At 51.7% G+C, this 12,175-nt stretch overlaps 4 protein-coding genes across 4 annotated transcripts; 2 read left to right on the top strand and 2 right to left on the bottom strand.

Moving 5' to 3' along the window:
- Positions 1 to 1,104: 1,104 nt before the first annotated feature.
- Positions 1,105 to 3,414, bottom strand: BJY04DRAFT_217145 (Sec1 family protein; the record flags this gene model as incomplete). The annotated part of the gene is made up of 4 exons (XM_073715960.1): positions 1,105 to 2,586; positions 2,634 to 2,845; positions 3,082 to 3,277; positions 3,337 to 3,414. The coding sequence occupies 4 exons, from the start codon at positions 3,412 to 3,414 to the stop codon at positions 1,105 to 1,107; spliced, it is 1,968 nt and encodes a 655-aa protein (XP_073572466.1).
- Positions 3,415 to 3,842: 428 nt separating this feature from the next.
- Positions 3,843 to 5,169, top strand: BJY04DRAFT_217144 (putative plasma membrane SNARE protein (Sec9); the record flags this gene model as incomplete). Its single annotated transcript, XM_073715959.1, has 2 exons — positions 3,843 to 5,057; positions 5,110 to 5,169. 2 exons carry the CDS (start codon positions 3,843 to 3,845, stop codon positions 5,167 to 5,169), a joined length of 1,275 nt encoding a protein of 424 aa, XP_073572465.1.
- Positions 5,170 to 5,369: 200 nt separating this feature from the next.
- On the bottom strand, positions 5,370 to 6,598 carry BJY04DRAFT_38251 (cupin domain-containing protein). The gene is made up of 5 exons (XM_073720254.1): positions 6,592 to 6,598; positions 5,996 to 6,415; positions 5,884 to 5,941; positions 5,648 to 5,829; positions 5,370 to 5,597 (listed from the first exon to the last, which is right to left on the bottom strand). Exons 2-5 carry the CDS (start codon positions 6,146 to 6,148, stop codon positions 5,442 to 5,444), a joined length of 549 nt encoding a protein of 182 aa, XP_073572464.1. The 5' UTR covers positions 6,149 to 6,415; positions 6,592 to 6,598; the 3' UTR covers positions 5,370 to 5,441.
- A 274-nt stretch (positions 6,599 to 6,872) lies between these two features.
- On the top strand, positions 6,873 to 10,595 carry BJY04DRAFT_217142 (U2 snRNP complex subunit HSH155; the record flags this gene model as incomplete). Its single annotated transcript, XM_073715958.1, has 2 exons — positions 6,873 to 6,882; positions 6,934 to 10,595. The coding sequence occupies 2 exons, from the start codon at positions 6,873 to 6,875 to the stop codon at positions 10,593 to 10,595; spliced, it is 3,672 nt and encodes a 1,223-aa protein (XP_073572463.1).
- Positions 10,596 to 12,175: the final 1,580 nt, after the last annotated feature.

The following is a 12,175-nucleotide window of genomic DNA, read 5'->3' as shown; positions in this document are numbered from 1 at the left end:
AAAGGCAGAAGCAACCATCAGGTAACCTCCGCACTCTTCTGGACTACCCTAGCTGCCTGACTGCGACACGTGATAGAACGCCACCGTTGCTCCTTATAAATCATGCTCGCAACCAGATATTCTTTGACCATTCCCTCTTTTCTCGTATCCAACGCCTATTCCCAGGATAACCTTGACTTGGTTCCCTACCAAAACGACGAAGCCTGCATAGGACGAGCACTAGTCTGCCACGAAGGAAGCTCTCTACTATCAGTGCTCTTGCGGAGAGCAGGCGACTTGGATACGCACAGGGTAGCACAGCTGCTGGACACTTCTACATCTACGCGGGCTAGGGAACCGGATACAACATCAATTACTGCGCTATCCGGCTCAGCACGGCCCACTAGAACCCATCTTGTGTTCTCTCGAGGCTACCGGGGTCCGTTGGCGGAGTCATTGCATTCAGGAATAACGCTGCAAAGATGACGCAAGACACGCAGATCCGCGGAGACTTCATCGGTGAGGCGGCCTTTGTTACCGACACGCATTTCTATATCATCAGTCATGAGAAAATGAGGACGCTGAAGGACCCGATACCGAAGGATGAGATTTCGAGGGAAAAGTACTTCAAGGAACATGCTGATAAGGTCGTGGAGCGGAAGGTTAATCAGGGAGTACCCGTACCGGTTGTGCAAGATCATGTGGAGGGATTTTAGGTATTAACTATAGCTTCTCTTGTGTAGGGGCTTTGTTTATCGTTGGTGATGTTTCAACCAGTGGCGCATGAGTGGCAAAATCGTGGGCTCAACACCTATTCGGTTGTGGTAGTTGAGGAAGACGTCCACTTTATCTTACTTTAGTATTTAGTTATGTCATCTCTTCATGTGGCTTTTGAAGGTATTTTGAAATGGCTGACCAGCTGGTTTGGTGCCTCCTTAGGCTTGGAAGTGCACAGCTGCCTAAAAGCAACCCCTCATTTGCTCATGAACTCGGACTGGATGAGTTCCATCCGGCCGAAGTTCATTGAAGAATGTCAAAGCCTCTTACAATCTAAGTTACGGTTGAGCGCGGAGAAAACCTGGTAAAATAGAGAAAGCATGGAGTTGGTAGCCTATTTACCTGAAATCAATTCTCAGCCGCCGCGAAACTCCCCTTCTCAATCGCCGCATCCATCATCCGATCCCCATTAATCACGCTCGTCGTGCAAATCACAATCTTCCTCTTCGGCGCCTCCTGAGCAGCAATGAACCTCAGCGCCGCAATTTCTGTAAATGTAATCCCGCCCAAGAATAACACGAACACCGTCTTGATCGCATTGCTCGCGCTCAAGGTCTGTCTTGCCCGAATCGCTTTATCGTCACCTTTCTGGACTATACTGAATGTTGAGCCACGGGCGCTCTTCACTACATCTTCGAAGCCAAGCCAACCGGGCGATGCGGTGTTCGCGCTTGAGGCGGCAGTGCCTTTCGTTAACGAGAGGATGTATGATTTCTGAAGAACGCATTGGACTAGACGGATACTGAGGGGTGCAAACCCGCTGTAGACGTAGGCAATATCCTCAGGTTCCTTCTCACTAACTTCTTCAATGAGCAGGCGGAGATGTTTCCGAAGGTGGGTGTAGTTTGTTCTAGAGCCTGTTTGGGCGCCGGTTCCGGGGATGGGTATCGTGGGTGCGGACGAACGAGACGTGAGGAGTTCCATTTTCTCGAGCGCACTAAATGTGAGTAGATGCTGGTGTCCGTATGCCTGCACGACCTGTCGCTTGAAGTTTTCGAGGTCCTTTGAGCGGAGGCCGCCGGACATACAGGACTCGAGGCAGAGGAGGCGAAGTATCGTTTTGAGGGGAACATCACGGGCGATAAGTTCTTCAATTAGGGGGTGTTGGTAAGTTGGATCGGTGCCGGCAGCATCATTTTGCTGGACCTCTAAAATTTTGCGGAAGATGTCTGAACGGGTATTTCTGGCTATTTCCTCGGCAAGGTTGGTGTGCACTTTGAGACTTTGATGCTCGAGCTGGTACGTTGGAAGTTTGTTCACGAACTCGCGAATTTCGGTTGTCGTTTTGGCGGCATGACGGCTTTCGTAGTCTGTTTCTAGACGTCGAGCGACCTTATTCAAAACGTCACCGACAATAGCAAAGTTCGCGTCTCGCAGTTGATTAAACAGCTGGTCGGAAGCGTCAAGCTGGATCTTCCGTTTCTGGCCGTGCTTTGATTGCTGAGATGCTTTTGAAGACTCCTGGGTCTGGGGTGTTGAGCTAGCCCCTACTATTGATGTGTCGACGTCCGCTTGGTTATGTCTGATTCCAACCAATTCATCAATCAACCCCTCGTAGGTCAGCTGCGTGAGCAACGGCGTGCCAAAATCCACCTCACGGTCAATTACAATCAGACTCTCTATGCTGGCGCTAGGCAGGAGGTTTCGAGAGGAAAGTCCCGTCAATCCGGAACTTTCTTCTGCGTCAAGCTCTTTTCGCATACGTAGCAAGAGGTCAGTAAGTCGTCGAGCGTGGTCGCCTTTTCCTACTATTCGAGGGAAATAACCATGTCTCTGCTGGATGTCCATGAGAGCTTTCGCTGCATGGAAAACGCATCCGGGGTCTTTGTGCTGTACAGATATCAGTTTCGCTCGGTCCACCAGAAGAATATCCTTACCAGATACAAATCAGAGAAAGAGTCTTCCAATTCCAGAGAGAGAACATCTTGCTCCAGAGAGAAGAAGTAGAGAGGTAGCTCAGCGATGTTCACATCCCCAATGATACCCGCGCTCTCAAGAATGTTGTTGCTTACAAGAGTCCGCCGCGGGACCCAGAAGATGGAGAATTCATGGTCTACACTGCTAGTGCGCTGTAATCGCTGGATCTGCTCTGCGTGGATGTCAGCTCACACTGATGGCATTCAATCAGACTATACAATGAAAGAAAGCCTTGAGATGAGTTCTCAAACGAAATTTCCATTTATGGAACTCTACCAACTACGTAGAGTAGGAATCAATCTGCGTAATCTTTTTCTTGTTCCAGTTGGGTAGACTTCATCGAGGCAATCACATGCGCAGCAGACATAGAGGAACGCAAGTCGACATTGCATAGACAATCTGACATACCTGCGACTGTCCGCACCTGGCGGATCTTTTCGGCATAGGCTAAAAATACAACATTGCGCTGTGATGAGTCGACATTCCCATTCTCAAGCAAAAATACGCGATCCACGCCATACTCCTGAAGCTGTGAGAACTTAACAAAAAGTCCAACCGGGCCAGCGAGGCCCTGGCTGATGACCAAGTTCTTCTTTCCACGGACCTAGAGACAATGTTTCAGCTTGGGAATTCCAGCACAACCGAACCAGGAGCCTTACTCACGCCTTCAAGTAAGTTCAAAAGGTCTCTACGGGCCTTATCCTTAAAATAGTCTGCATCAGACCCAGGAAACGGCGCCATGGCTACCGTGGAGGCATGTGTGAAGCATGTAGAGAGGCAATTGACGTTGCAACGGGCGTCGTCGCAGTGAGGCTTAGAAGGGTCCAGCCACTCGCACTAAGCTATTCCTGGACTAGCTTGGTTTTGCACCTGAGCTTGGACTGTAATGATACGGTTAATACCCTCTGCTGCCCAAGAGCTACGGCCAGGTACTTGTGTAATCTATTTACGGAGCTGCCTCAAGGTATCAGGACGTCCTTTTTGCCGCTGCCTCCCCTGACACCTCAAAGGTTACAGTCCAAATGATCCCTCTTCCACTCCCACCCCTCTCTTCTCTCATCCTTAACTCTTCACTCGTTCAAACTCGCAGCGGAACCAATTCTCTTGGTTTTCTCTACTTCCTTTGAGGCTTATTTTCCGTCCACAGTCACAAATCTTCCAGCCCAGTTATGAAGCGCTTCGGACTCAAGAAGTCGTCTGACGGCGGCGACGACGATTCCTCCAACCGCCTAGCTCTCTTCGGCTCCAGATCGAAGAGCAAGAGCCCTGCTCCCTCTGCGAACCCCTACGCGAAGCCCAACCCTGTCGACCCCTACACAAGAGCCAAGATCAATGCGGGAGTAGCGCCCCCACCTCCCGGCATGCAGCCCAACGGCCCTCCGGATTACGTTCCCGGAGATAACAAGTCTCAGATCCCTGGAGACAACAAATATCAAGGCTACGCACCGAACTCGTATAACAACCAATCCGGGTACGGCGCCAATCGGTACGGCGGCAGCGCGGGCGCTGCTCCAGCTTCGCGGTATGGCCCTGGTGGCTATGGGGGGTTCGGTGGCTCCGACACCCAATCGGCCGGCGATGATAACAGAGCTGCGCTCTTTGGGGGGGCCAGTGAGAGGGCCGCCGCGCAACCGGCCAACGCACCACCACCGTACTCCGAGGAACAGTCTGGCCAGCCCAGCGGCTACGGAGGCGGCAGCAATGCGTACACCACTTCTACCTACCAGGAACGCCAACTTACTGCCGAAGAAGAGGAGGAGCAAGAGATTCAGGCCGTCAAACAAGATATTCGGATGATGAAACAGAGTGACATTGCATCCACACGAAACGCTCTCCGAATTGCTGCCCGAGCCGAAGAACAGAGTCGAGAGACACTTGCTCGCCTCGGCGCTCAGGGTGAAATGATAAACAACGCAGAAGGGCACCTAGATAAAGCCGGTGTGGAAGGACGTATTGCAGACGAAAAGGCTCGAGAACTGAAGACGCTTAATAAGAGCATGTTCGCCGTGCATGTCTCCAACCCATTTACAAGTGCGCAGCGGAAGAGAGAGCGTGACGAGAAGGTGCTCAACACACACCGAGCGGATCGTGATGCTCAAGCAGGAACTCGAAGTGCTGGTTATCAACTCAATCAGCGCATGGACCGAACATTCCGAGAAATTGAGCGCGAATCCAACAGAGCCCCGAAACCTAAAAAGACATCCGTCACAGAAAGGGCCAAGTACCAGTTTGAGGCAGACAGTGAGGATGACGCAATGGAGGACGAGATTGAGCAGAACTTGGATTTGCTTTCTGGTGCCACAGGAAGATTAAACCTCCTCGCCAAAGCCACCGGTCGTGAGCTTGATGAGCAAAACAAGCATTTGGAGCGCATCACGAACAAGGTCAGGATATTCCCTCTGTCGGTAACTCTTTTCGGTGCTAACTGTATAACAGAGCGAAAATGTCGACGAACAACTTGCCATGAACCGCGCCAGGCTGGACCGCATTCGCTAGGTGTACTCGTATTATCTATATTGACTGCCCGGTGCCGTCTTCTTTTCAAGCCTGTTCTTCTACTCCTCCTACTGTCCTTATAGGCGTTCTGGGCAGTCTTTTTGGCTTGTTTGAGCTCGATGCATCGGCTCGTGTAATAATTGACGAAGTTCTAATATATCTGCAAATAGACCTGGTGATTCAACCCCATACAAATCGAGTCCCCACCCACCCTAGGATTGTCGTCTCTTGTTATTCTTAGCCCAGGCCTGACTCCCATGGCAAGCTCATGTTTACACACGCAAGGGCTTTGACCACAGTTCCAGTAGCGGTCCATTCCTACCATAAACAGGATCTTCTTCAGGTACCGCAACGCCGGCAATTTCATCTCGAAAAGTCTCCGAATTAATCTTCGTTTTCCCATACTCATTCCTCCACGTGGGACAATCCTACAACGGTCGATAAGTAGAGCGCCAGACAAGTCACATGAGAAACGTACCTCTGGATACACCCCAACATACTGGTAATCTTCAGTAAACTGCCCCTCCACCGAACTATGGCCAGTCCCCGCTGGGAGAACTATAACATCCCCTGCCTGAACAACAACTCGTACGCCGACATCGACGATTCCATCCTCGCCGGCTGCCCCGAGGAGGAGTGTAGATGATCCTTGAAAGACGCCTGCTTTTATCAACCCCAATCCTGCAATTACAGTACTCAAAGTGTGTCGCTTACCGTAACATTCATGGCTATTAGGGTGGAAATGGCTTATCCAGATAGCGCCCCATGTTCCCTAGAGTCGATAAAAATCAGAGAGGCTCTGCAGGAGACTTCAAAGTAAACCTACCCTCTTCTCCCATTTATGAGCCGTCAGAAACTTCGTTGCTTGCTCTTCTGTTCGCGGGTGTGGGAGGACATCTCTGTAGTGTAGCACAGGTAAGGGGTTGTTGGGGACGTGAGCGGTTGGAGGCAAATAGTAGGTATCTGGGTGAGATGGCATATTGAAAGGTTCTATCTGAGTATACGATGATTGAGAAAATGAAGATTCTATACGAATAGTGTGAGCGGTTAGCACTTTCAGTGCTGAAGTTCAAATGTCGTGTCCTGGCCGAAGTGGAAGGATGAGAGTCATGCTCCAATACCCCTCACAGTGTCATTCTACCGAAACTGTCACTACGATGCCAATAAAGTGCTCTCAAAAGCTCATTTCTTGACAGTCTTTGCAGCTCGAATGGTTTTATACCAATCAATTATTGCTTTTTTCGTCCTGCTATGAAACGTCGTCCTAATCAGTTGGTGCTGGGAGAAAGTATATATTTTGAATAGAAGAGACGACAGGGCTAGTGTAGAAACCAACCCCCAGCATTCAAACCAAGCGAGGCGCAGCAGCAGCTAGTCTAGATTCTCAGGACATAGACCAACCAACTACAAAGAAAGTCTTACTTGTTTTGATATCATCTGCAATTCCTGCAGAGCAACTCTGGCGCGACAGCAAATATCACGTGTTATGGGAGGTACTTTTCACGTGACACCCCGTTAGTCATCCGCTGTCTTGACTTCATCCTTTTTTGCGCCCCCGTTCAGTCTTCGGTATCAACTCCAAGCTCTGAACCATCGCCGTGGCGCCCTTGTTACGGCTTCTTATCCGAATGTAGCGGCTGCTACTGCTTTACCCAGAGGTTGCTTGCTCTCTATCGCGTCTTTAACTATATTCCACCGACAAGATGTCCGACGGTAGGTTTTCAATTTTGCACTCCTCGCGACCATCACTAATCCCGACTGCAGCTGATTTCGAGGCTGTTCGGAAGCTCCAGGCTGAGCGCAACGCGGCGTCCGCTGCGAAAAAAGGTTCCAGGACCTTTGATCCGTCTAACCAGCGCACTGACAACTCGACCAAGGCCTCGTTGACCGAGTCATTCGATACGTCCCTCTACGATCGTGACGGTGCCGACAAATATGCGGGATATAGCACCTCTATCGCTGTAGATGATGGAGATGAGGACATGGAGGATGCGGATGGTGGCCACCGCTTGGTCGGCCAATATACCGCAACGCGAAACCAGATTGACGAGTTTGCCCGAGGAAACGGGGTTGAGGAGGAGGATATTCTCCTGGGACGCGAAAAGGCAGCCAGGATCTCTGACCGAGAGACTGACTACCAGAAGCGTCGCTTCGACCGTGGACCGCTGACGCCCACCCGGGCCGATCCCTTTGCTGCGAACTCTCATGCCAACGTTGAGGAAGAGGGCCAGACATACCGTGAGGTTATGGCTCTTCGTGAGATTGAAAAAGAAGAAGAGCGTGTTCAGAAGCTGATCGCTGAAAAACAGGCTAGTGGCGAAAACGGTGTCGTGGAGCACGAGGCCACTCTGAAGCTGGAGGACAAGGAGAACACCGAAGCCGGCTCAACCGTGTCTGTTGTGACTGGTCGCAAGCGCAAGCAACGCTGGGATGTAGCTCCAGAGACCGATGAAGCTACCCCTGCCCCTGCAGCTGAGACCAAAAAGTCACGTTGGGATCAAACACCTGCCCTCGGCGGTGCAGAGGACGCTCCCAAACGCCGATCACGATGGGATCAAGCCCCGGCGATTGGATCCGCAACACCCGTTGGCAATCAAGGACTAGCTACCCCCATGCATCCTTCTCAAGGAGGTGCGCCTCTTATGCCAACCAGTTTCGGAACTGATATCTCCGGCCGCAATGCTCCCTGGTCAGACGAGGAGCTCGACATGATGCTCCCCTCGGAAGGCTACAAGACCCTCGAGCCCCCTCCCGGCTATGCTCCTATTCGAACTGCTGCACGGAAGCTCATGGCAACTCCTGCTCCGATGAACAGCTCCACTGGTGTTGGTGGCTTTATGATGCAAGAACCTGAGAGCGCACGTTCCCTTGGCAAGCAGCTCCCCACCGAGATTCCTGGCGTTGGTGACCTTCAGTTCTTCAAGCCGGAGGATATGGCATACTTTGGAAAGCTAATGGAAGCTGGAGACGAGTCGGCAATGTCGGTGGACGAACTGAAAGAACGAAAAATCATGCGACTGCTGCTGAAGGTCAAGAACGGCACACCGCCGATGCGAAAGACCGCCCTGCGTCAACTCACAGACAATGCTCGACAATTCGGCGCAGGTCCGTTGTTCAACCAAATTCTGCCACTGCTCATGGAGAAGTCGCTTGAAGATCAGGAGCGCCACTTGCTCGTGAAAGTCATCGATCGCGTGCTCTACAAGCTAGACGATCTTGTCCGGCCCTACGTCCATAAGATCTTGGTTGTCATTGAACCGCTGCTCATCGATCAGGACTACTACGCTCGTGTCGAGGGTCGTGAAATTATCTCCAACCTCGCAAAGGCTGCAGGTCTTGCGACCATGATCAGTACTATGCGTCCTGATATTGACCACGTCGATGAATATGTACGAAACACCACGGCTCGAGCTTTCGCTGTCGTCGCTTCCGCTCTCGGTATTCCCGCCCTCCTTCCCTTCCTTCGCGCTGTGTGTCGCAGTAAGAAGTCTTGGCAAGCTCGACACACTGGTGTCAAGATCGTCCAGCAAATCCCCATCCTCATGGGTTGCGCTATCCTCCCTCACCTGAAGGGTCTAGTTGACTGCATTGCGGACAATCTCAGTGACGAACAAGCCAAGGTGCGGACAGTTACTGCCTTGGCTGTGGCAGCCTTAGCAGAGGCAGCCAACCCGTACGGTATTGAGAGTTTCGATGAGATTCTCAACCCTCTTTGGACTGGAGCCCGGAAGCAGCGCGGTAAGGGTTTGGCGGCTTTCCTCAAAGCTGTTGGTTACATTATTCCTCTGATGGATGAGGAGTATGCAAACTACTACACCAGCCAGATCATGGAGATTCTTCTTCGAGAGTTCTCATCTCCAGATGAAGAGATGAAGAAGGTCGTTCTCAAGGTGGTATCACAGTGCGCAAGCACTGATGGTGTCACAGCTAGCTACCTGAAGGAACATGTTCTGACCGACTTCTTCAAGAGTTTCTGGGTTCGACGTATGGCTCTTGACCGGAGGAACTATCGTCAAGTGGTTGACACTACAGTCGACCTGGGACAGAAGGTTGGCGCTGGTGAGATCCTGGAACGGACCATCAACAACCTCAAGGACGAAAGCGAGCCTTACCGAAAGATGACCGTGGAAACGGTGGAGAAAACCATAGCTTCCCTCGGAGCTGCCGACGTTTCTGAGCGACTGGAGGAACGATTGATTGACGGTGTCCTGTATGCCTTCCAGGAGCAGAGCATCGAGGATATCATCATCTTGAACGGCTTTGGCACAGTAGTGAACGCACTCGGCACCCGCTGCAAGCCATACCTCCCCCAAATCGTCAGTACGATTCTATGGCGGTTGAACAACAAGTCCGCCACCGTCCGACAACAAGCAGCAGACCTCATCTCCCGGATCGCGCTGGTTATGAAACAATGCGGCGAAGATGCCCTCATGGGAAAACTAGGTATCGTGCTTTATGAATACCTTGGTGAAGAATACCCTGAGGTTCTCGGTTCCATTTTAGGAGCCCTTCGCTCCATCGTCACCGTCGTTGGTATCAACCAAATGCAACCCCCAATCCGCGATCTCCTCCCCCGCCTCACCCCTATTCTTCGTAACCGCCACGAAAAAGTGCAAGAAAACACCATTGACCTTGTCGGACGTATCGCTGACCGAGGCCCCGAATCGGTCAACGCTCGCGAATGGATGCGCATCTGCTTCGAGCTCCTTGACATGCTTAAAGCCCACAAGAAGGGCATCCGTCGCGCAGCAAACAACACCTTTGGTTTCATCGCTAAGGCCATCGGTCCTCAAGACGTCCTGGCAACCCTCCTTAACAACCTCCGTGTCCAAGAGCGCCAGTCCCGTGTTTGTACAGCTGTCGCTATCGGTATCGTCGCCGAAACTTGCGCCCCCTTTACCGTCCTCCCAGCCCTCATGAACGAGTACCGCGTTCCCGAGCTCAACGTTCAGAACGGTGTGCTCAAGGCGATGACCTTCCTGTTCGAATACATTGGCGAAATGGCCAAGGACTACGTCTACGCCGTTACGCCTCTCCTCGAAGACGCCCTCATCGACCGCGACCAAGTCCACCGCCAGACAGCCGCGACGGTCGTCAAACACATCGCGCTCGGCGTCGTCGGTCTAGGCTGTGAAGATGCAATGGTCCATCTCCTGAACCTTGTCTTCCCTAATATCTTCGAAACCTCCCCGCACGTCATTGATCGAGTCATTGAAGCTGTTGATGCGATCCGCATGGCTGTCGGAACAGGAACGGTGATGAACTACGTCTGGGCCGGTCTGTTCCATTCCGCACGAAAGGTGCGAACACCATACTGGCGGTTGTACAACGATGCCTATGTGCAGAGTGCGGACTCGATTGTGCCTTATTATCCGGAGTTGGAGGATGATGGGCTGAAGCGGGATGAGCTGTTGATTATGATTTAATCAGACCAGATCGTGAAAACAGATCTTGTTTCCTTCGACTACTGTTGTTATGTATACATTTGAGATTTGACATTGATTGGCGTGTTTTGTCTTTTGCACTTTAGGTAGGGCTGGCGCTTGATTATAGGGTATATTTTTGTTACAGGGAATTTCCTAGTAAATTCCTGAATCACGAGTGCTCTTTCCTTGAACAGATGTCGTAGTTGCAGCGTAGTTGTCCTGTAGTTAGTTAGACGTCAGAAAGCCTGACCTCGAAATCCCAAACTCTACGTCATTCCCTCGCAAGAGCAGTTGCAGTCGCAACCAACAAACACGGCACAGAGTCACCTCTCAGAACAACAAGATCAAGTCAAGTCTTGCGTGTCCGTATAATAATAGAATAACAGAAAAAGAATTCGCCACTCCCGAAACCAAAAAAAAACCTCAGAATCCAACTCATCAACTCGGAACCCCAGCTCAGTCTTCCCCGTGAATCACTCAACATGATTTGATATCGAGGCTTGCATCGCCCACACAAGGTCTCAGCAATTAGGTATGCCAAGCATTACCCTCGCAGGGGTGCGAAATGCCGCGTCAGCTCTTTCTCCATCGCGCGCCCCCCTGTCATGTGCGGGCGGCGGCCAAGTGTGGGGAATTGCTGGCTTGTTGGCTGCTTGGCTTGCGCTTGTGGCATTTCGCATTCCTGTGAATCTCAATCTGATGCGTTTCCTGGATGCTAGGGTGGAGGTGATTGTCAGGGTCTCATTGGTAGGGCGGAGGAAGAGGGCATGGCCGCGCACTGCGCAGAGGGCTCGTAGGCCGACGTAGGGTGCTGATTCCTGGCTTTGGCTCTTGAGGGATTCCTGGGCCGCGGATCGATGGTCATCTCCGGGACGGAATATATGGTCTGTTCTCACTCTCAGGAGAAGGAAAGTACTCCGTACCAGGTACTAGTAGAGAAGGTACGAGTGGCTCGCGGAAATGCGAGACATTCTCGCTTCGTACTACTCCCAAGCTAAGATATAAGGCGTGAGATAGATAGTTCAGTCGCACCTTCACCAGACAGGGAAATGTACTGCCCCCTCCCTCCCGCCTGAAGAAAAGAAGAAAAGCGGGCGGCGCCTCGGGGCTTGAGCGTCAGCCCCTTTGAGTTTCTTCTGCCTAGCACTGACTACTGAGGGTCCTCGAATTGATTGCGACTTCACCAGTTCCTGTTAGTGGAAGCTTTTTTCCACGTTCCTCTCACGTCCCGAGCAAACTTGATGCCCACCCCCTTTCTCTCATTTTCCGCTTTGGGCGCTGAGGCTGAGGTGTCTAGGTTGTATAGAGTTAGGTTACTGGTAGGTGGCTTGCCATCATGGTGGGTATGCTTTTTCCTTTGGTTAACCCTTGGGAGGAGGGAGCTTGTTGCAACTTGAGGGGGGAAGGGTCGTTGAGTGGTTTCCTCTGCTGTACGGAATAGGGCTCAGGGGATGCATGGGAGATTGGGTAACTCGATGGGGCCGCAAGTGTGATGGATCCTGAGGCACTTTTTGCTTTTTGCGCGGTAAACTTTGTTCTAGTTTTTACGGTGCCATGAAGCTGAAGCATACGTACGGGCT

The sequence above is a fragment of the Aspergillus karnatakaensis genome, assembly GCF_047715665.1.
Source record: "Aspergillus karnatakaensis strain CBS 102800 unplaced genomic scaffold BJY04scaffold_18, whole genome shotgun sequence".
Taxonomy (NCBI): domain Eukaryota; kingdom Fungi; phylum Ascomycota; class Eurotiomycetes; order Eurotiales; family Aspergillaceae; genus Aspergillus; species Aspergillus karnatakaensis.
This window is presented reverse-complemented; position numbering and strand designations above follow the sequence as displayed.